Source organism: Pristiophorus japonicus, chromosome 6 (genome assembly GCF_044704955.1).
Source record: "Pristiophorus japonicus isolate sPriJap1 chromosome 6, sPriJap1.hap1, whole genome shotgun sequence".
Classification (NCBI taxonomy): Eukaryota; Metazoa; Chordata; class Chondrichthyes; family Pristiophoridae; genus Pristiophorus; species Pristiophorus japonicus.
The window spans coordinates 263,990,058-264,013,800 of NC_091982.1; the positions used below are offsets into that span (position 1 = coordinate 263,990,058).

Here is a 23,743-nt window from a genome sequence, read left to right on the forward strand (position 1 = left end):
AGATTAAAAATATAACAGTTGTGAGGTACAGTTTTGTCTGTTCAGCACATTCCAAAGTCCAAGTCCTGTTTCATAACCTTTTCAGGACCATTTTTTATCCTTCTATCCATTTCTAACTTGCTGACTCAAGAAGTATCCAGTTCTTCTCTGCGGGTACATTTACTGCATGAGTTGCCACTGTGTAATATGTAGTGATAAAATATTGGTAATAGTTTGAATATAATGGATCATATTGTAATCAACAGCGCAGAGAGCATAACGTGGTGTATTATTGCAGTATGCTCGTGTGCGACATCAGTTTACTCTGTTAGAGAAGGTCATAGAATCATAGACGTTTATGGCACAGAAGATTACCATTCAGCCCATCGTGTCCGTGCCAGCCGAAAAAGAGGTATCCAGCCTCATGCCACTTTCCAGCTCTTGGTCCATAGTCTTGTAGGTTAAGACACTTAAGTGCATATCCAAGTACTTTTTAAATGTGATGAGGGTTTCTGCCTCTACCACACTTTCAGGCAGTGAGTTCCAGATCCCCACCACCCTCTGTGTGAAAGGATTTCTCCTCAACTCCCCTCTAATCCTTCTACCAATTACTTTAAATATACATCTCCTGATCATTGACCCCTCTGCTAAGGGAAATAGGTCCTTCCTATTAATCCAGGTGTCAGTCTGTCTTTTATTCAAATCCAAATTTTCCTCAAGTGGCATGTTCTCCTAAGTTCCTCCATCAAGCATCTCTTGAATGATTCCATCATTTTTGCCTCTATTAGGCTTTAAGTGTCAGAGGATTTCCTGACACTCCAGTGCAGTGCTTGAGGGAGCGACACACTGTCGGAGGTGCTGTTCTTTCAGATGAGATGTTAAACCGAGGCCCCGTCTGCCCCCTCAGGTGGACGTAAAAGATCCCATGGCACTATTTCGAAGAAGAGCAGGGGAGTTATCCCCAGTGTCGTGGCCAATATTTATCCCTCAATCAACATAACAAAAACAGATTATCTGGTCATAATCACATTGCTGTTTGTGGGAGCTTGCTGTGCGCAAGTTGGCTGCTGTATTTCCCACATTACAAGAGTGACTGCACTCCAAAAGTATATCATCGGCTGTAAAGCGTTTTGAGACGTCCGATGGTTGTGAAAGGCACTATATAAATCTTTTAGAGTACATCGGCCTGTGAAAATAAGTGTGTAATACCTGTATGGAATGCAGTTTAGATGTATTAGAAAAAGTGCCACTTCACTATTGTGCTCTTAAGATTTTTACCCTGAGCGATACTACCTAATCATCCTCCATCATCACCATCATCATAGGCGGTTCCTCGTATCGAGGATGACTTGCTTCCACGCCAAAAAGGGATGAGTTCACAGGTGTTTCAATGAAGGAGCTAATATTCCAGATCCCGAACTACATTTTGAAGGGTGTAAGATGTCTGTGCGTGGATTTTTTTAACGTGTGGTGGCCGTTGCACACCAGCCTCCACACGGGCTTGACAGAGCGAGGTCTTGGCCCAGTGGCAAGGGTTAACCAAGATGACTGGTGACCAGCTCTGCTGCACAGACCCAGTGTGCACACATATCGCAGTGTGGGCTGACCCGTGTTGGCCCTGGGCCTACGTCTTGATTCTGGTGACGAGCGAGACTGGCTTCCTCCTGTGTTGCCAACTTTCCCACCTTTTTTAAAACAAACCTATTCCCTCTCCGTATCAGCTGTGGCTCAGTGGGTAGCAGGCTCAAGTCAGAAGGTTGTGGGTTCAAGTCCCACTTCAGGGACTTGTGCATATAAAAACTCTATGCTGACACTCCAGTGCAGTGCTGAGGGAACGCCACACTGTCGGAGGGGCAGTACTGAGGGAGCGCTGCACTGTCGGAGGGGCAGTACTGAGGGAGCGCTGCACTGTCGGAGGGGCAGTACTGAGGGAGCGCTCCACTGTCGGAGGGGCAGTACTGAGGGAGTGCCGCACTGTTAGAGGGGCCGTTTTTTGGATGAGACGTTAAACCGGTGCCCCGACTGCTCTCTCAGGTGGACATAAAAGATCCCATGCCACTATTTCGAAGAAGAGCAGGGGAGTTCTCCCTGGTGTCCTGGGGCAAATATTTATCCCTCAACCAACATGCCTAATCCCTCAACCACCTAATCGTGTGATTCATTCCTAATTAATCCAAGCTAGCTAAATTCAGACTGTGTGTCGAATCAAACCATAATTGTTTAAAACCGTCTTGGTTTTGACCTTGACATGATTGATTAAATAGCCAATTCCCTCATACCAGCATTTCATGGGGAGTTGGATCTGTATTCTTCCAAGTGCAGGAATCAGATAGCAGGAAAGGTGGCGGATCTATTTCAATAAAGAGAAAAAGCACAGATCTGCCACCTTTCCTGGTCGAGGAGACTGTTGCACACCACATTTATTTATGTGCGTGAATCTCCTATGGCATTTCTATGGTGTTTTGACACTGAGTTGGACTCAATTTGAGGTGTGGCATCTATCTACATACATTTAAAGATAAATCTTGCATATAGCGTGCATTTCTTGTACATATAACACATTCCTTGGTCCTAACTATTTCTGTGATTCTTCGCTCTGATTGTGTCCCTCCAGCTCAATCTCTTAAGGCAGATAACTCTGCTTGCCACAGCACTACCAATCTTAGGGCTGTCCAAATCCGGCCTTTTGCCTTTTGCAAACTCTTGTCACCTCTCCCACTCCCATCCCTGCCCAGGCACCTGTGTCTTTCCTCTATTCCTCCCTCAGGGAAAGGCCTGTAGCTACTGGAACAAAAAGGAATCTTTTTGTTTACGTATTAGCATGGTATTAGTTTCTTTAATTCTGTCACAATACATAAGGTGTTAAAAAAACAGTTTCATGCACAGGACACGCATCCCAGCTCAATTTATACAGTTGTTGGAGATTTTAGTTGGTTTGGTTTGTGCCTGATATCTGATGCAGGTGACCAAGCCATTCAACAAACATAGAATTACATGGAATCTATAACACAGGGAAGTAAGAAAGACCATTTATGTAGGTCCATTTAAGTGGGCTTTGCAGATCTGTTCTTGTCCTTGTGTCTCTACTTTCAAGAGCCTGGGCTGGTTGGCATGTAGCCAATCGAGTTTGAGTGTTCAAGAAGCCACTGGGAGCAGGCCTGAGATACAAGGCACACAACAGCTGGAGCTTAGTCCAGCAGGCACGCTTCCCCTATGACCTTATCTTGCCTCTTCTGCCTTTATGTGAGGAGCACTTTTCAAATGGCATGCTCACTGTAACCCTTTTCAAATGAACGCCAAGTTTAAAAAAAAAAGAGAGAATGGGTACAATTTAAAGGGAGTTCGGTGTACTAATTCAATTTAAAGACATGTTCGTGAAGCTAAAATACTACTGGTTACTATTCTACAGTCAACTTAATACTGAGGTTAAATCACAGAGTTCATTCATAATGGAGCACACATTCGGGACGGAGAAATATTCTGCACAAATGAACTGCATCTGTCTTGTCTATTTTGTTCTTGTTTGTTTTGCTTCCTTGAAGAAGCTACTTTGTGACCAGAAGGCCTATAAGGTGAGCGGGGCTAGCCGCACAACCAGGTCTATTGGAACTGGATAACATAATTTATTTGTGAAAATTGCCAAAATCCAGGAGGAAGCACATTCCTGCCTAAGATTTTAAAACACTTGATTAAAAAACCAAACATGCTCCTCTGTCATACGTATCATGGAATGGCTCTGCCATCTGTCCTTTTCTATCAAAAATGAATTTGTTTAAAAATCTTTCAGTTGCCGTGTCCTATCCACATCTGTAATTGTAGCGCCCAGCAGAATGCCACAACCAGCACTTACTTATCTTGCATACAATAGTTATTTAGAGAGAGACAGAAAAACATTCTGTCCCATGCCACAGCACAAACACTCAAGAGCTCTTTGAGGCATTTTATCAGTAGCTTCATCCCAGACTACTCATTCTCCCAACCCCCCATGTGTCAACCCAGGTCCTAGCTTCCCGATCCTGGTTTCCTCTGCACTTCTTCCTGATGGTTCCTTATCTCCCTGCATACCCTTTTGTAGGCATGTTTGCTAGTCCCAGTGAGAACTGAAAGGAAAAGGCGGAGAGAGAGAGAGAGAGAAAGAGATATATGTACAGAGAAAAAAAACGGAGAGGCATACAGCTTACTGTTGGAGTTTAATCATCTAAAACCTTGCAGCTTACCAGTACAGGGCACTGACAAGTTTCCTGCTGAGCCCCCAGTATCATGTCTCATCCCTTTTCCACCCACTCCCCCCAGTTGGGGTTTCATTAAGGAGTATGGCTGGGTTTATCTATTCTCAACCATGCCTTGAGGTACTGTACACCTGCCAGGCTCAGGTTTTAGATTAGCAGGTCTGCTGCAAAGGGTTAATGGTTTCCATTTCCTATTCCCATGCATGTCATCTTGGATCTAACTTGACCCTAAAGAAGCCATACTTTCCTGCTCCCCAATCCACGAGTTGGTCATTAGACAACCCCGAAGTTCATATTGAGTCTATGCTAGGCAAATAGTTGATACCAGAAACTTGCAAGCAACATGCTGAGCTGCTTAACTCTCACATGAGTGCATTGCCACTTTACTCTTGACCGCTATATGGATTCCTATCCCATTGAACGGTGATTCATTGTTTAGAACTTCTAGACATACAGCTGAAGGGCTTCCTTCAGCATATGTGCGGATCTGAAGCTGTAAGGTGGATCTGTGTCAAAAAGGGGGAAACAGTTGCAAGGAGGGAGGACTCCAGCAAGTCTCTTGACATGCAGTGTGTGGGAATTCTCCCCCACCATTGTTCCCTCCAAGCTGGGTACATGCACAGCCGCGCAGTAATCGGCAAGGTTCCGCGCAGGCCGCTCACCAGCTTTTACACTGGAAATGCAGCACGTGTGCAGAAAGTTAAAGGGACTGTGCATTGAAAGAAACAGGCTGCACAGATCATCGTTCTGCCTACAGGGAACATTGCTCATCTGCCACATGCCATGGAGAATTTCAAGAGGCTGTTTGAAATTTTGAAGTAAGTCCATTACTGTCCTAGTGATGCATGTTCATTTTGAAATGTAAGGCAGTGATATTGATGCATGCTTAAATAGATACCAGAGTTTGTTTTCAGTTGGATTTTAATCTATCAGTCTGCTGTGCCATTCTCCATCTCGTTGTTTGTAAGCTGCTAAATAAACTTTTCAATCAATGTTGAGCAGTGAATCGCTGCCTAGCTGATCTTTGAGAGCAAACAATTGATTGTTGCTTAAATCCCTTTATCTGGAAGAACAGGTGGACAGATGTTAGTGTAGTTAATGGACATACTGAAGCTGTTTTTATGCTTAAGCAGTTTCTCCATCAATTGTGGATTAAACACTTTACATTTGAACTCTTTCATTGTGTCTCTGGTTTACTGAAAAAAATATTTATACACTGCTGCAAAGCTACTTTTAATATTTGTGTGTGAGCATAAGCACCCAACTGGAGGTTGGACTTCTCCCCACAGGTTGGTTACCTCAGCAGTTCGACCTCCAGTGGAAGATTGATCACACACTTACATTGCTGGTTTTCTGCAGCCCTGAGTTCTCTGATCGACCAGGAATGTAGACAAGGTGGCACTTGAGGCACTGCAGACTCCGAAAGGAGATAGTTGCAGCCAGCACTACTGGTAACATAAAGTAACTTTCCATTGAAACAGGAGTTAGTCATGTTCATGTCATGCAAATCAACAAAGCAGCGATGCCTGTATGAACTTTCCTTAACCATTGCGGAAGGTAAATAGTTTCCTCATCGGTGGTCCCTCACACATGTTTCAATGAAGGACCCGATGTTCCAGACCTGAACTCCAATTGAGAGGGTGGAAGATGCCTGTGCGTGGATTTTTTAACGTGTGGTGGCCATTGCACATCAGCCACCACACGGGCTCGACAGAGCTAGGCCTTTATCCAGTGGCAAGGGTTAACCAGGACGACTGGAGGCCTGCTCTGCTGCACGGACCGAGTGCGAATCCAACGCAAAGATGCAGCAAACTGGGCATCCTGGAGAAGTTCTCGGAGGGTGAAGACTGGGAAGCCTATGTCGAACGGCTAGACCAGTACTTTGTAGCCAACGAGCTGGACGGAGAAGGAAGCGCTGCAAAAAGGAGAGCGGTCCTCCTCATGGTCTGCGGGGCAGCGACCTACAGCCTCATGAAAAATCTTCTGGCTCTGGTGAAACCCACAGATAAGTCATATGAGGAGCTGTGTACACTGGTTCGGGAGCATCTTAACCCAAGGGAGAGCGTGCTGATGGCGAGGTATCGGTTCTACACGTGCCAGCGATCGGAGGGTCAGGAAGTGGCGAGCTATGTCGCCGAGCTAAGGCGTCTTGCAGGACAATGTGAGTTTGATGGCTACCTGGAGCAAATGCTCAGACTTTTTTGTACTGGGCATTGGCCACGAGACCATCCTACAAAAACTTTTGACTGTAGAGACACCGACTCTCAGTAAGGCCATTGCGATAGCACAGGCATTTATGTCCACCAGTGATGAGACCAAACAAATCTCTCAGCACACAAGTGCTAGCAATGTTCATAAATTAACTGGAACTGTGTTTGCGAGCAGAAATGTACAGGGCAGAAACCACGAGTCTGCAACTGCCAGCAGGCCTCAGGTAACCCAGATGACTCAGAGTCCGTAACAAAAGATGAATGCAAGACAGTTCACACCTTGTTGGCGTTGTGGAGGCTTCCATTCAGCCTATTCATGCTGCTTCAAATGGTATGTTTGCAAGAGCTATGGAATAATGGGGCACCTCCAATGAGCTTGCAGATGAGCTGCAAGCTTTGCAAAATCTGCTAACCACCACGTGGCAGAGGAAGATCGGCCCATGGTGGATCAAAGCAACTTCGAACCTCAGAGAGAGGAGGCAGATGCTGAAGTACACGGGGTGCACACATTTTCAACAAAATGTCCACCTATAATGCTAAATGTAAAATTGAATGGCTTATCCGTAGCCATGGAACTGGAGATTGGCGCTAGCCAATCCAGCATGAGTAAAAAGATGTTTGAGAAACTAGTGCAACAAGACACTCAGACCAGCCCTGAGCCCCATCCACACGAAACTGAGAACGTACACCAAAGAGCTCATCACTGTCCTGGGCAGCGCCATGGTCAAGGTCACCTACGAGGACACGGTGCATGAACAGCCACTCTGGATTGTCCCGGGCGATGGCCCCACACTGCTTAGAAGGAGCTGGAACTGGGATGACATCCGAGCTCTATCACATGTCGATGAGGCCTTATGTACCCAGGTTCTTAACAAATTTCCTTCCCTTTATGAGCCAGGCATTGGAAACTTTTCCGGGGTGAACGTATGGATCCACTTGGTCCCAGAGGCACGACCCATTCACCACAAGGCGCGAGCGGTACCTCACATGATGAGGGAGTGAGTGGAAATCGAGCTGGACAGGCTGCCACATGAGGGCATCATCTCCCCAGTGGAATTCAGCGAGTGGGCCAGCCCAATTGTTCCAGTACTCAAAAGTGATGGCATGGTCAGGATTTGCGGCGATGATAAAGTAACTATTAATCGTTTCTCGCTACAGGACCAATACCTGCTACCTAAGGCAGACAACCTATTTGCGACCCTGGAAGGAGGCAAGACGTTTACCAAGCTTGACCTGACTTCGACCGACATGACGCAGGAGCTGGAGGAGTCTTCGAAGGGCCTCGCCTGCATCAACACGCACAAGGGACTGTTCATCGACAACAGATGCCCGTTTGGAATTCGGTCGGCTGCAGCGATCTTCCAGAGAAACATGGAGAGCCTACTCAAGTCGGTACCACGCATGGTGGTTTATCAGGACGACATATTGGTCAACGGTCGGGACAACGTTGAGCACCTACAAAACCTAGAGGAGGTCCTCCAGCGACTGGATTGCTAGGGCTGCGGCTGAAGAGGTCGAAATGCATCTTCATGGCAACAGAAGTGGAGTTTTTGGGGAGAAAGATCGCGGCGGACGGCATTCGGCCCACAGCACCTCTCTTGGTGTCTATCAGGAACGCACCCAGGCCACAGAACGTCACGGAGCTGCGGTCGTTCCTGGGACCCCTCAACTATTTTGATAACTTCCTACCGGGGTTAAGCACCCTCTTGGAGCCCCTACATGTGTTGTTGTGTCAAGGTGAGAACTGGGGTATGGGGGAAAAAACCAAGTAATTGCTTTTGAGAAAGCCAGAAACATTTGATGCTCCAACAAGCTACTTGTATTGTATAACCCGTGTAAAAGACTTGTGCTAGCATGTGATGCGTCGTCGTACGGAGTCGGGTGTGTATTACAACAAGCTAACGTTGCGGGGAAGTTGCAACCTGTTGCCTATGCCTCCAGGAGCTTGTCTAAGGCTGAGAGGGCCTACAGCATGATTGAGAAAGAGGCATTAGCGTGTGTGTTCGGGGTAAAGAAAATGCATCAGTATCTGTTTGACCTCAAATTTGAGCTGGAAACCGATCACAAGCCCCTCACATCCCTGTTTGCTGAAAACAAGGGGATAAATACTAATGCCTCAGCCCACATACAAAGGTGGGCACTCGCGCTATCAGAGTATAACTATACCATCCGCCACAGGCCAGGCACCGAGAACTGTGCGGATGCTCTCAGTCGGTTACCATTGCCCACCACGGGGGTGGAAACGGCGCAGCCCGCAAACTTGTTGATGGTGGCGCAGCCCGCAGACTTGTTGATGGTCATGGAAGCGTTTGAAAATGATAAATTACCTGTCACGGCCCGCCAGATTAGGACTTGGACCAGCCAAGATCCTCTGCTGTCCCTAGTATTAAAAAAAAAACTGTACTGCATGGGAGCTGGGCCAGCATTCCTGTTGAAATGCAAGAGCCAATCAAGCCGTTCCAGCGGCGAAAGGACGAGCTGTCCATTCAGGCAGACTGCCTGTTGTCGGGTAACCGCATAGTGCTACCCAAAAAGGGCAGGGAGACGTTCATCTCGGATCTCCGCAGCAGACACCCGGGTATAGCAATGATGAAAGCGATAGCCAGATCCCACGTGTGGTGGCCCGGTATCGACTCTGACTTAGAGTCCTGTGTACGGCAATGCAGTGTATGTGCTCAGTTGAGCAACGCGCCCAGAGAGGCAGCACTAAGTTTGTGGTCCTGGCCCTCCAGACCATGGTCGAGGATCCATGTCGACTATACGGGCCCGTTTCTTGGGAAAATGTTCCTGGTGGTGGTAGATGCTTTTTCAAAATGGATTGAATGTGAAATAATGTCGGGAAGCACCGCCATCGCCATCATTGAAAGCCTGAGAGCCATGTTTACCACCCACGGCCTGCCTGACATACTGGTCGGTGACAACGGGCCATGTTTCACCAGTGCCGAATTTAAAGAATTCATGACCCACAATGGGATCAAACATGTCACCTCGGCCCCGTTTAAACCAGCCTCCAATGGGCAGGCAGAGCGGGCAGTACAAACAATCAAACAGAGCCTTAAACAAGTCACAGGAGGCTCGCTCCAAACCCGCCTGTCCCGAGTACTGCTCAGCTACCGCACGAGACTCCACTCGCTCACAGGGGTGCCCCCGGCTGAGCTACTCATAAAAGGACACTTAAAACCAGCTCTCGCTGGTTCTCCCCAACCTGCATGATCAGGTAGAGAGCAGGCGGCAGCAACAAAATGTAAACGATGGTCGCGCCACTGTGTCACGGGAAATTGATCTGAATGACCGTGTATGTGCTAAACTAGGGGACATGGTCCCAAGTGGATCGCGGGCACGGTGATAGCTAAAGAAGGGAGTAGGGTGTTTGTAGTCAAACTAGACAATGGACAAATTTGCAGAAAGCACCTGGACCAAACGCGGCTACGGTTCACAGACTGCCCTGAGCAACCCACAGCCGACACCACCCCAGACCAGGAAATCGAACCCATCACGCCCAAGAGCCCAGCAAGGCCAGGCTCGCCCAGCAAGGCCAGGCTCACCCTGCAGGGCCAACAACACGCCAGCAAGGGCACAGCCAACACACCAGAACAGGCATTTGAACCGAGACGGTCCACCAGGGAAAGAAAGGCTCCCGACCGCCTCACCTTGTAAATCGTTTTCACTTTGACTTTGGCGGGGGAGTGATGTTGTGTATCTGTAAAGCATGCACTCCCATGTTCCGCCACCAGGGAGCGCATCCCCTGAAGTCCCAAGGGATCCCAGCACTGTATATAAGCCGGCCCCTAAGGCCTGTTCCTCACTCTGGAGTGTCTTCATAAAGACTGAGGTCACTGTTACTTTAACCTCCCTGTGTGCAGCCTCATCTCTGTTAGGAACACAATAATTTAGCTTTTAACCTTTTTTTTTAATATGTACCATATCGAACATTATGCCTATCCAGTTCTGTTCAAAAAACAGTTCCCTCAGTTTGACCAATTCTATTTAATTTAGACAAAGGCAGTGTTATGCATATGGGCAGGACCAACACTAAGCATACTTGCATCTTACAAGGAACTGAACTGATCTGAATCCTGTGGTAAAAGAAAAAGGTCTTGGTACCATAGTTCATAACTCTCTAAAGGTCCACGTTCAGTGCAGAGCAGAAGTAGGGTACTGGGCTGCATTCACAGCACTATCCATTATAAAACAAGACATAGCATTTAGTCCTTGTACAAGATCTTGGTTAGGCCTCAGTTCTGATCTCCTCACATGGTGGTTGATATTGAGGCTTTGGAAAAGGTTCAAAGGAGAATCATAATTTGAAATACTTTAACTACCCAGATAGCTTGAAGAACTGGGACTGTATATTTTATAGAATCTTAGACTCTGGGGTGATTTGACTGAGTTCTTTAAAATAATGAAGGGACTAGATTGTGTACATGCTGACATTCCAATTTGATAGATGGGGCGGATTAAACTACCTAAGGAAAGAAATAGATTAGATGTTCGAATATTACCAGGAGTCAGGGGTTAGATTATGAAGAGAGATTGCATAAACTAAGTTTGTATTCCCTGGATTATAGAACGTTATGGGGTGATTTGATTGAGGTTTTTCGGATCTTGAAAGGAATTGATAGGATCGATAACGAGAAACTTTTTCCGGGGCGTCTGGGACAAGGGGACGTAACCTTAAACTCAGAGCCAGGCCGTTTAGGAGAGAAGTTAGGAAACACTTCTTCATGCAAAGGGTGGTAGAAGTGTGGAAAACTCTGCCACTAAAAGCAGTAGTTGCTAGCTCAATTATTACTTTTAAATCTGATATCAATTGATTTTTGTTAGTCAAGGGTATAAAAGGATGTAGAGCCAAGGCAGGTGGATGGAGTTAAGATACAGATCGAAGATGATCTCATTGAATGGTGGAACAGGCTTGAGGGGCTTAATGGCCTACTCCTATTCCTATGTTAGGCGATGATTCTTTTCTCAGAATAGTAGACCTGTAGAACAGATCACTAGTGTCTGCAGTGAGTGCTGATTCACTGTTCCTGGCTGGAGCGGAGATTGCATCATACAAGTAGGTACTAATTAATATAAGTCATGATCAATCTTCCCTTCTGGCCTAGTTTTGATTTGTGTTTTTGTCTTTCTCAGGAGATTACATGGCACCTAGGGACAGGGAGTCTCTCGACATGATGCATAAAGCTTCACAACTGTATAGAACAGGCTAGATGGACCTGATGGTCTTTCCCTGTCTGATGTTTTTGTATGCTCTGTTTTCTGTTGCCGTTTAAATAGTATGAAAGTGTCTTTAATCACCTATTATTTTGTAGCTTAGTGAGAAAAGCAGTTCAGCTTCTCAGGACAGTACAGAAAATGCAGAAAATTATTTGTTTTATGTTAATATGTTCTATTCCTAAAATGGGTAGTCACTTTGTTTGCATGCTAAGTGTTGGTTTCAACTTCTGTAAGATAGCCACATATAATCAGCATTTCTTCCACTTCATATTCAATTTAATGTACAAGTAGAAGGATGTACTTAAGGGACATTTTTGTAATTGGATAGCTCTTTCAAAGAGCTGGCACAGATATGATAGGCCAAATGGCCGCCTTCTGTGCTGTATGATTCTGTGAAATGCTGCTATGGCTATTGGATGATCAAAATATTCTTTTTCTTCCCCATATATTATTTAGGTTGTGCTGGGTTTGCCTTTCCTGATGGCGAATCCAGTTGGATATGTGGCAAGAGCCTTCGACCTTGGCCGCCAGTTCCTCTTCAAGTGGACAGTGAACTGGCGTTTCCTGCCTGAAGAGATCTTCCTGAATCGTTACTTCCACCTTACACTGCTGGTGGCACACCTGACCATCTTGATTCTTTTTGCACTCTACAGATGGAACAAGTAGGTGGATTTACATTCGATTTGTATGCAGTAAGTGCATTCAGTCTGTGCGTGGGGATCAGGTGTAGAATTCACATCACATAGTGGAAACAATTAGGTCTGCTTGTTTAATGGTAACATTTTTTGTGTGACATTTTTGTGCTTGTCAAGTTGAGAAAAGTCGCGACTGGAGAACACAACACCTTTGACACTCAGTGGCAGAACCAAGCACTCCCAAGATCAGATAGAAGCAGTGTAAAACTCCCTCTATTTTGCACCAATGGTGTGTGCTGGCTCTGCTTTAGTATTGTGCCTGAATACAACTTTTGAAGAATATTTCTTTCCCCTCCACCTGTCCATGTTTTTGTTCATTGTTTTCCTTTTCCCACACCAGCCAGTACTATGACCCTTCACGGAAATTGCCAATTGAGCCAAATTGAGAGCAGTTTACGACTGTTGCGGCAGCACTATCACTTCTCTGGGTAGAGAACCAGATTCTGCCATGCTGTAAATCCACAATGTATTACCCCCAAAATTCTACTGAGCGGAAAGATTATTAGTATGCTACATTACAAATCCTAAGGCAATAATCTCCAATCACATTTCCAAAATGTTTTTAACCTTTTGTTCTAGACATTAAAGTTTTGTATTTTGTGACATTACAGTAATTCTGTAAGTCTTTCTCATTTATGGAAAATGTCTTTTGGAATAGTTCAGAGTTGCCATGGTTCTGAGCATAGGGTTCTAGTACATGGATAACCGTCTCTAGACTGGATCCTTTGATTCAACCAGTGAAAGGTTAAAGGTGCACTTACACTTTTAACTTTAACATGGGTGGAAAACAGAAACCACTTTGCTCTGATACTATCTCTGTACTGTAAATGTGTCCATAATTGTTCTCTCCTCTTTCATTTTAATCTCTCTCCCTCCCTTCATTTCAGTCTCTCCACTTTAATTTTAGTCTTTCGGTCTTCACTTTAGTCTCTCTCTCTGCACCTTCAGTCGTTCTTTCTTGCTTGCCTCTCTCCTTCGTTTCTGTGTGTTTCTACCTTCACTTTGGTCTCTCTCTCCACATTCCTTTCTATCTCTCAGCTTCTCTGCCTATCCTACTGTTTCCTCTGCTCTTTTAACTTAATTTTTTTCTCTTATTCATCTGTTTTTCCTCTCGCTCGCTCGCGCTCTAGCTTTCGCTCGCTCGCTGTAACTGTGGGTGGGAGTACATGTTCAGGAAACCTCCAGTTCAGCTTCGGTGAGCTTGGCATGTCATTTGATCCAAGCCGAGTGTCCTCCTGCACTCACACCACAAATTAGTTCATTTAGTGCCATTCATGAAAAGTTTTCACCTCTGGAAAAATACACTGTTAGCAGGTGCATTCTGTATTGGCATGTCACACCCTACCTGAGGAATGCACAATACTGTAGATAACAACTGAAGGAGGAGAGCAGTGCAATTAGAAGCAGGAGCTGCATGTGATTTTGGTGTGTTCACAGAGCCCATAGCATTGCCTGATATCTTTTAAAATTCCCACAAACTCAGTGACGGATTAACTGTTTCTACCAGTGGGAAGAATCCAAAGATGGAGCTCCACAGGCCAGATTAGGGATAGGAGGCAGGCTGGATGGGTTGGATGGCGGAGCAGGCTCGAGGGATGCCCTAAATGGTGAACATTTTGCATAGAACAGGAGTGGTAAAACATTTGTTATAAAATATTACGTACAGTGGGGAAAATCTTCCAATAACCCACAAGAAATAGTTGTTCATTCCAAATTATTACTAGTCCTTTACTTTAATTCCATTGAGTTTCTTACCGATTATTGTTCTAATTTCTGTCCTTTGGTTTATGTGCCCCCAGATCTGAGGAGGGAATGTTATCACTTCTGAAGGCCCCAGAAGACAGAAAAACAGAGCACCAAACTGCGACAGCAGATCATATCCTTCCAAAATTGATAGTATGATTAAGTACATTTATGTTAGTAAAAAGTAAGACACAACTCAGATGTCAGGAGAAGCAAATGGGAAGACACTCTCATGGATGTGTGTAATCATCATAGGCAGTCCCTCGGAATCGAGGAAGACTTGCTTCCCCTCCTGAGGTGAGTTCTTTGGTGGCTGAACAGTCCAATATGAGAGCCACAGACTCTTTCACAGGTGGGACAGATAGTCGTTGATGGAAGGGGTGGGTGGGTGGGACTGGTTTGCCGCACGCTCTTTCCGCTGCCTGCACTTGATTTCTGCATGCTCTCAGCGTTGAGACTCGAGGTGCTCAGCGCCCTCCCAGATGCACTTTCTCCACTTAGGGCGGTCTTTGGCCAGGGACTCCCAGGTGTCAGTGGGATGTCGCACTTTATCAGGGAGGCTTTGAGGGTGTCCTTGTAACGTTTCCGTTGCCCACCTTTGGCTCGTTTGCCGTGAAGGAGCTCCGCCTAGAGCACTTGCTTTGGGAGTCTCGTGTCTGGCATGCGAACTATGTGGCCTGCCCAGCGGAGCTGATCAAGTGTGGTCAGTGCTTCAATGCTGGGGATGTTAGCCTGGATGAGGACGCTGATGTTGGTGCGCCTGTCCTCCCAGGGGATTTGTAGGATCTTGCGGAGACATCATTGGTGATATTTCTCCAGCGACTTGAGATGTCTACTGTACATGGTCCATGTCTCTGAACCATATAGGAGGGCGGGTATTACTATAGCCGTGTAGATCATGAGTGGTGGCAGTTTTGAGGGCCTGGTCTTCAAGCACTCTTTTCCTCAGGCGGCCAAAGGCTGCACCGGCGCACTGGAGGCAGTGTTGGATCTCGTCATCTATGCCTGCTCTTGTTGATAGGAGGCTTCCGAGATAGGGGAAATGGTCCAGGGCCCAATCCACGTCTGAGCTGTGGTCAAACGGGGCTGTGTCATTGCCCCAATCCTCTTCTCAATCTTTCTCGCCGCCATGTTCCACCTCACAGTCAACATGCTCCCCTCTGGAGTGGAACTAAACTACAGAACCAGTGGGAACCTGTTCAACCTGCGGCCTCTCCAGGCCTCCAAGACCACTCCAACCTCTGTCATCGAGCTACAGTACGCGGACGACGCCTGCGTCTGCGCATATACGGAGGTTGAACTCCAGGACATAGTCGACATATATACTGAGACGTACGAAAGCATGGGCCTTGCGCTAAACATCCGTAAGACCAAAGTCCTCCACCAGCCTGTCCTCATCGCACAGCGCTGCCCCCCAGTCATGTGTGTAATATAAGATCAAGTACTAACACACTAAATCAGTGGTTTTCAAATGAGTCCATGGATCCTCGGGAGTCTGCAAGATCATCAGCTTCCTGCCATGTCATTTTTATTGTGTATATAAAAAAAATTTTCTGCAACAAGGACATTGTTTTCCTTTGTGTAACCCAAGCTGACCTTTAAGATATGTGACTTTGTGATAATATGTGCATACTCTCCCCAGGGGTTCTCCAGGAGCCTGTTAATATTAGTAGTCCAATGTACAGTGCTCCTTCTTGTTGCAGAGCTGATTCAATCAGCTTGACTGATGTTTTAAATCTCTAATTGCCTCATTTTTTCCTTTACTGGTGAGCACAGATTGTATTTGTTCTCTTCACCTCGAATTTCATTGGGATCTGTTTCAGTCGATCACTGCACTATCAGTTCTATGTCTGGTACTTTCATACTCTACCGTACCTCTTATGGAGCACCCGTGTGAAAAAGCTTGCTCATCTTCTCAAGTAAGTCACCATTTCACTGTATAACACACACACCACAGTTCTTTGTACTAACAACATAAGAACTAGGAGCAGGAGTAGACCATTCGGCCCCTCTAGTCTCCGCCATTCAATAAGATCATGGCTCATCATCTGTGTCAACTCCACTTTCAGGCACTGTCCCCATATCCCTTGATTCCTTTAATATCCAAAAATCTATCGATCTTTGTCTTGAATATACTCAAAGACTGAGCCTCCACAGCCCTCTGGGGTAGAGAATTCCAAAAATTCACCACTCTGAGTGAAGAAGTTTCTTCTCATCTCAGCCCTAAATGGCCGACCCCTTATTCTGAGACTGTGACTCCTAGTTCTAGACTCCCCAGCCAGAGGAAATATCCTCCCTGCATCTACTCTGTCAAGCCCTGTAAGAATTTTGTATGTTTCAATGAGATCACCTCTCATTCTTCTAAATTCTAGAGAATATAGGTCTAGAGTACTCAATCGCTCCTCGTAGGACAATCCCTCCCATCCCAGGAATCAGTCTGGTGAGCCTTCATTGCACTCCCTCGATGGCAAGTATATCCTTCTTTAGGGAAGGAGAGCAAGGGGCCGAAATTCAGGCGTGCCAGAAACCTGGTGCATCTATGATTTCTTATCTGTTCTTACCGCTGCACGGGAAGAGGCCACCTCCTGATCGATATTCAGGTCTTTATCGTTTTTTTCCGACAAGACCGGAAGTCGGTCATAAGGGGGGGTGGAAGTGCAGCGGTAAGTCCTGGGAAGAGACGGAAGTTGGGGTGGGACCGAGTCTCTGTCGCTGTCACTCAGCGACGGAGCGGTGTGGTGACATCAGAGCGCATGTGCGTCGCCCTGACTCTCCCCTCATCATTTAAAGGGGAGAGAAGCAACGATTGTTCAGGTTCGGCCACCAGGGAGGCTTTCGGCTGGGCCAACAGCCTGGTATCCAAGAGGGGGTGCCAGGCTACCTGATGGCGGCCCGGCCAAACCTGGGGCAATAATTAGCCGGCCAATCTGGAAGTCGTCTGGCAAAAATAAAAACATGGCAGCCGCGGCAATGCGCCCTCCCCTTGAAGGGATGCCGAGCTGCCGTGCCAAATACACACAGAACAAGGTGCACCGACAGAAAAAGCTGTCGAGGGCCCCACGGGGTGGGACAAAGGTTTTTGCAGGTAAATTTGGGGCGGAGTGTGCTGGAGATGCAGAAGAGCGGCGGTGCACGCTTTGATGATGTGCTTGCGGCAGTCGGCAGCAGCAGGGCTGAAGTGGGGACAGGTCGAAAAATCCCCAAGGTGGATTTGGATCGTGGCAGCCAATCAACTGCACCGCATGGCCGCCGCAAAACAGTAGTGACTGGCCTTAACCGGACCCTGAACTTTGGCCCCCAAAATTGTACATACTCCCGGTGTGGTCTCACCAGGGCCCTAGATAATTGCAGTGACAGCTTTACTCTTATACTCAAATCCTCTTGGCCAACATACCATTTGCTTCCTGAATCACTTGCTGTACCAGCAGGTTAACTTTCAGTGATTGGTGTACAAGGACACCCAGGTCCCTCTGAACACCAACATTTCCCAATCTCTCTCCATTTAAAAAATTCTCTGCTTTTCTATTTTTCCTACCCAAGTAGATAATTTCACATTTCTCCACATTATATTCCATTTGCCATGTTTTTGCCCATTCACTTAACCTGTCTATAGCCCATTGTAGCCTCTTTGGATCCTTCTCACAACTTACATTCCCGCCTAGCTTTGTATCATCAAATGGTGGAGAACCAAGGGTCTAGCGAGAATGAGGAACTGAAAGAATTTAGTATTAGTAAAAAAAATACTGGAGAAATTAATGGGACTGAAAGCTAATAAATCCCCTGGATCTGAAAACAGAGTGTAGGAATTTTTGGGTTGGCAGGCTGGTCTATATGGTCCCCTCATCCAAATCATTGATATAGATTGTGACTAGCTGAGACCCAAGCACCGATCCTTGCGCTACGCCACTAGTTACAGCCTGCTAACCCGAAAATTCCTACACTCTGCTTTCTTTCCGTGAACCAATCCGCAATCCATGCTAGTATATTACCCCCAATCCCATGAGGCCTAATTTTGTTTAATAACCTCTTGTGTGGCACCTTATCGAATGCCTTCTGAAAATCCAAATACACCACATCCACTGGCTCCCCTTATCCTATTAATTACAACCTCAAAAAACTTGTCAAACATGATTTCCCTTTCATAAATCTGTGTTGACTCTGCCCAATCCTGTTATTTTCTAAGTGCCCTGTTACAGCGTCCTTAATAATAGATTCTAGCATTTTCTCTACGACTGATGTCAGGCTAACTGGTCTGTAGTTCCCCGTTTTCTCTCTCCCTCCTTTCTTAAATAGCAGGGTTACATTCGTTACCTTCCAGTCGGCGGGAACCATTCTAGAATCCACGGAATTTTGGAAGATGACAACCAATGCATCCACTATCTCTATAGACACCTCTTTCAAAACCTTAGGATGTAGGCCATCAGGTCCTGGAGATTTAGCGTCTTTCAGTCTCATTAATTTCTCCAGTACTATTTTTTTAAATAAATTCTTTCAGTTCCTCATTCTCGCTATTGGTTCTCCACTATTTCCGGGAAGTTTTTTGTGTCTTCTTCCGTAAAGACAGACACAGCGTATTTGTTTAATTTCTCTGATTCTGTATTGGAGAGCAATATGCGTAATATTCCAGATCTTAAATGATTTGTTTACTTTACAATTGCATTTTTCTTTTAAAACCTCTTAATAAATGTTGAAAAGCAAAAAATCAGAAAATTAAAAAGCTAACAATTCTGAGTTAAATATATAAGAACTCAATAAGCAATTTGTATATGTGGATACGAATAAAGGTTCCTTCTTTCAAAAATAACTTCAAACAAAAAGAATATTGTGCAGTATCTATTGCACTTTGCTGTTTTTCTCGATCAGTATTTAAAAATCTAGAACATAAAATGGTTTTATCTGCAGTTTTCTCAAGGATACTTGAATTGAAAGTATGGAATCTCTAGTCCTTTCCTGGTTGCAGATTTGTAATTACTGAGAATAACCATTTTCAAATAATTGCTTGCTAGTGAACAATAACAAATGTGTTTTCTGTGATATTAATATATGTTTTACCATGCTATTGTTTTTTGCCACTCATCCTTGTTTTCAAATCCCTCCATGGCCCTCGCCCCTCCCAACCTCTAACCTCCTCCAGCCCCACAACCCCCCAAGATGTCTGCGCTCCTTTAATCCTGCCCTCTTGAGCATCTCTGATTTTAATCGCTCCACCATTGGTGGCCGTGTCTTCCGTTGCCTAGGCCCTAAGCTCTGGAATTCCCTGCTCAACCTGCTTCTCTACCATTTCCCCTTTTAAGGTGCTCCTTAAAACCTACCTCTTTGATGAAGCTGTTGGTCACCCGCCCTAATTTCTCCTTATGTGGCTCGGTGTCAAATTTTTTGTCTGATAATATTCCTGTGAAGCACCTAGTGGTGTTGCACTACGTTAAAGGCGCTATATAAATACAAGTTGTTGTTATTGTGCTGCCTTTCTGTATCTTTTGGAGTAAAACAGCTGGTTGGATGCAGACTGGGAATAACCATTAATATCGCATTTCTCTTCCTACACCACCCGCAATAGTAATTCTGCTTAATTTTGTTCCAGTTAAGTATAAATAAGAAAAAGTATCCAAAGAGCAAGGTATTTCCATGTTGCTGGAACAGATTAAATGAATTGCATTAAATAGGAATGGTTATACCTGTATTCACTGCACCCGATACATTGGGACTTACTGTGTATTTAGACTGGGCATGTGTGGATGTCCTTAATATAAGTAAGTTAATGACATACAGGTTGATGCAGCTTACCTACGTGTAGATTTATGCTGATTTTAAAAAAGAGTTAAATGTAGGCCATTTCAAAATGAGGTTGATGTCATCTTTTATTCCTCTTTCAGAGTACTCATTCTGGGATTAATTGAGCTGTCCTGGAATACCTATCCCTCGACTGTGAATAGCTCGATTTCACTCCATGTGTGTCACATGATTATTCTACTATCTCTCTGGTACGGCCATGCTGATCCCGAGAAGAGTGCACCAACCGATGACCCAGATGTTTTGAAAAAGGGAAAATGATTTATTGGACTTGAAGATTGTCCTCCAGCAAGCCAACAGTGATTTCATTATTAATTTTTCCCCTAGCTAAATTAAGTTAAGTGAAACTCTTACTCAGAGTTGCCAGGTAGCTGCCAGTCTGAAGTATGTTACAGATTTGTTGTCCTTTGGCCATTGTAGACATCAAACCATTTCATATGAGTTGGATACCTGCAGCTTTGTTTTTTGGATGCCATTTTGCACGTGACAGCTGCCCGCTTGTGGTTTTCTCCCTCACTATCTTTTAGGTTTTGATTTACAGTGAACTCTTTGCTGTGAAGTAGACGAGAGCTATTATCCTACGAGAATGGACATGGAGCAAAACATCAACGCTGTACTTATCTGTGGAATAACACGAGTTAATAGTAGTAGCTTTAGACTGACTTGTCTTCATCGTGTAGCTTCTCTTCACTTTCACTTCCTCAACAGCCACCTTTCTAGGAAAACTAGTGAGTCCTTTAGAAGGTTTGGGATGTAAATTAAGTGACTGTCACAGTTTTAAGAATTCAGTTTTTAAAAATCAGTATATTTAATTGCAGATTAACTTCATTCTTGAGCAATTTTAAAATAATGTTTTTGAGTCTACGTTTCTAGAATGCAGTCCTATTGCATAAGTAGGGGTGGCTGTACCAGCATACAGGCAGCAACAAATTGACTTTGTTAAGATTTACTTACATTAGATATCCATATGTGGTCCACATTGAATTAAAGTCTGAGGGGTTACTTCTATATTTGTCCTGTGTGGGTTAGGAGTTCTATACGTGTGGGTTCAGAGTTCTATACATATGAGCTATAAACTGGGCAGGTTATATAATCATAGAATAAAAAAAGAAAGACTTGCATGGCCTTTCATGACCACCAGATGTCTCAGTGCATTACAGCCAATGAAGTACTTTTTGAATGTAGTCACTGTTGTAATGTGGGAACTGCGGCAGCCAATTTGCGTGCAGCAAACTCCCACTGATATGTGATAATGACCAGATAATCTTTTTTTTGTTCTGTTGATTGAGGGATAAATATTGGCCAGGAAACTGGGGATAACTGCCCTGCTCCTCTTCGAAACAGTGCCATGGGATCTTTTACGTCCACCTGAGAGGGCCTCGGTTTGACGTCTCATCCAAAAGACGGCACCTCCGACAGTACAGCACTCCCTCAGCCCTGCACTGGAGTGTCGGCCTAGATTTTGTGCACAAGTCTCTGGAATGGGACTTGAACCCACAACCTTCTGACTCAGAGGTGAGGGTGCTCCACACTGAGCCATCTCTAACAATATTAATTGACATTCAAGGGTAGGTCAAGTGTGCTAGTATTCACTTTTCAAGCATGCAGTCTAAGAATACTACCTATATAAATGGCAAAAATTTCCTGTACAAATAGTGTATGGCTTCCATATGATGAGGCTGACTTTTTTTACAATGTATGCTCTAAAGTTTTGCTGAATAGATGTAGAAATTTATTTTCAGTGGACATTGAGTTTGTAATCGAGGGGAAATAATTTTCTGAAGGAACGTTCAATAATTTAAATATTTATATTTGGCAAATAGTGCTGTTGTATAAACAGGATATACAACTCTAAATTGATAAATTATAGAGTATAAACTACTTATAATGCAGTCTATATAACAACCTCTGTGACATTTGAAGGTTCTGAAGGCTGTTATCACCCTCTTTCTCTCCTTCCTTTCATTAATCTACTGCATTCCCTGTACACAGTACAGGTATCCTGTATGTGGAAACTGACAGCTCTACCTGTGGCGTATAACTGGGCATTTTTGTACAAGCTCAATTGAAATGAATTTTGAAGAGACGACATGTTCACAAAGTTCCAAGCAGGCATTAGCTTCCAGAGTGCACTAAAGTGAAGCACTTCCCCGAACGTGAAAGACAGTAGTCAGGGTATTCAAAAATCCAGTGTTTTCTTCTTGGTTTGTGCTAGGAGTCAGCTGGCCACAGCCTCTGCCCCTAAAGCTGCCAAAATTCACGGGGTCAGGGAAAGAGCGAATGCTTATCGGGCCTTTGGTGGATTGTAGGCACATCTGGGGCACCCCAAGCCAGAAAATCCAGCAGGAGGCCCCACTAGCTCCCTGAACCGGGGCCACGTGTTTAAAAAAAGAAGAAATGTCCTCACCCCAGGTGGTCTCCACATCCTGTCTGTCAGCAAGGCGCATCTGATAAGACCAGGCATACCTGTGCTGACCCTAACTGTGCAGGAACTGTGGACCCTGGGAGCCTTGCCCCCTTCCGTCAATGCCCTTGTGAATGCAGGAAGAGACTTAGACCTGTCGAGGCCACACAGGATACTTGAGCACAAAACCAGGACCCCTGTATGCTTGGGCCATGGCTGAATTTGTGCTCATTCGGCAGGGATCCTCCAGGACAGCCACAGAGTTTCTGGCCCAGAGTGCTCTTTATCCTTGATGATCAGCAGTTTAAGCAATATGTATATATTTTTTAAAGAAACATGGAATCTGCCTACCATGAAAAAGGGGTCCCTGGAGTTGTGAACACTAAGCTGCCCAAGGCTATATTTTTTTTTTAAGTGCTAAACTTCAGATAATTCTATTACAATATCCAGAAAGTAAAATTAGCTAATGTACTACTTCCACATGGCCCTCTGCTGGGGAATATTGTTTTTGGGTGCTCCTTGGTAAATTAACCTGGGTTTTGGAGCTATCAAGACATAGCACCAATGATTGTAAAAGGTGCTAATCATGTGGAGCAAACTTGCACAGGCCCAAACATTTCTACATGTGTCTTAAATTCACCAAAGATCTGGAATGACACAGCTATCAGTAAACTTTTAATGGGCCTATACCTAATACAGATGTCGTTTCCCCAAAGCCTAGTATTTTCAATTCCCTCTGACAAGCCTAAAATTGGGAGAGCTCACCAATCCACTAGACGTTGAATTTGATGGTATTTAGATGGGTGTAATCAATGTGTAAGCATCACTACCCACCTGCAGTCATCAGCAATCCATCACTTCCATATACTTTCTCTTTGGGCTTCCAAATATCTTCATTTCAGTCTTAATCTTATCGTCTATAAAATGTGTTGTCAAAATGTGTTCATGCATCAATCCGGAACCTGTCGATTTCTATATTTTCTGAAAAGAATGTCCTTGTAAACCATTCGTACTCAAGACTGCAGGCAAAACTTATTCTCTTGCATTTCTTCCCTGTGTAGTTGCCTTACAGTTTGTGTTAAAATGAGACGGGGTAAGAAGGAAAATAAACTTTTAGAAAACAGCTGGTTAGATGTACAGATGTGCAAGGTGTCATCTACTGCTGTGTTTGAACAAAAGTCAAAATATAATACGATAGTAATAGCCAATAGCAATAATTTAATTGACAGACATGAAGGTACCCAGCCTTAGAGTTGGCTCTTTTTAAGACAAATAAACCTTTCCCATCCACTGTGAACCACAGGACTCGAATAAGTATTCTGTAGAATATGAGCTGTTGTATTTTGCACCATTTTGGGTAAGCAAAACTTAGTAAATTAACCTCACTGGGTTTTGGAGCTATCAAGGCGTAGTTCCAATATGCTGGTCTCTTTATGTTCAACTCTGCAGGTAAAATAAAAAAATATGCAGAAGTTA

At 44.8% G+C, this 23,743-nt stretch overlaps 1 protein-coding gene across 3 annotated transcripts in view; it reads left to right on the forward strand.

The window, feature by feature from the left end:
* Positions 1–23,743, forward strand: part of alg3 (ALG3 alpha-1,3- mannosyltransferase) — a 51,296-nt gene extending 27,553 nt beyond the window's left edge. For all 3 annotated transcript variants that reach the window (XM_070883924.1, XM_070883923.1, XM_070883925.1), the window contains exons 6-9: positions 12,092–12,297; positions 14,130–14,205; positions 15,847–15,992; positions 19,947–23,743. In XM_070883924.1, coding sequence (XP_070740025.1) covers positions 12,092–12,297; positions 14,130–14,205; positions 15,847–15,992; positions 19,947–20,124 — 606 coding nt within the window. In that variant the 3' untranslated portion in view covers positions 20,125–23,743. The remainder of the gene's footprint in view (positions 1–12,091; positions 12,298–14,129; positions 14,206–15,846; positions 15,993–19,946) is intronic.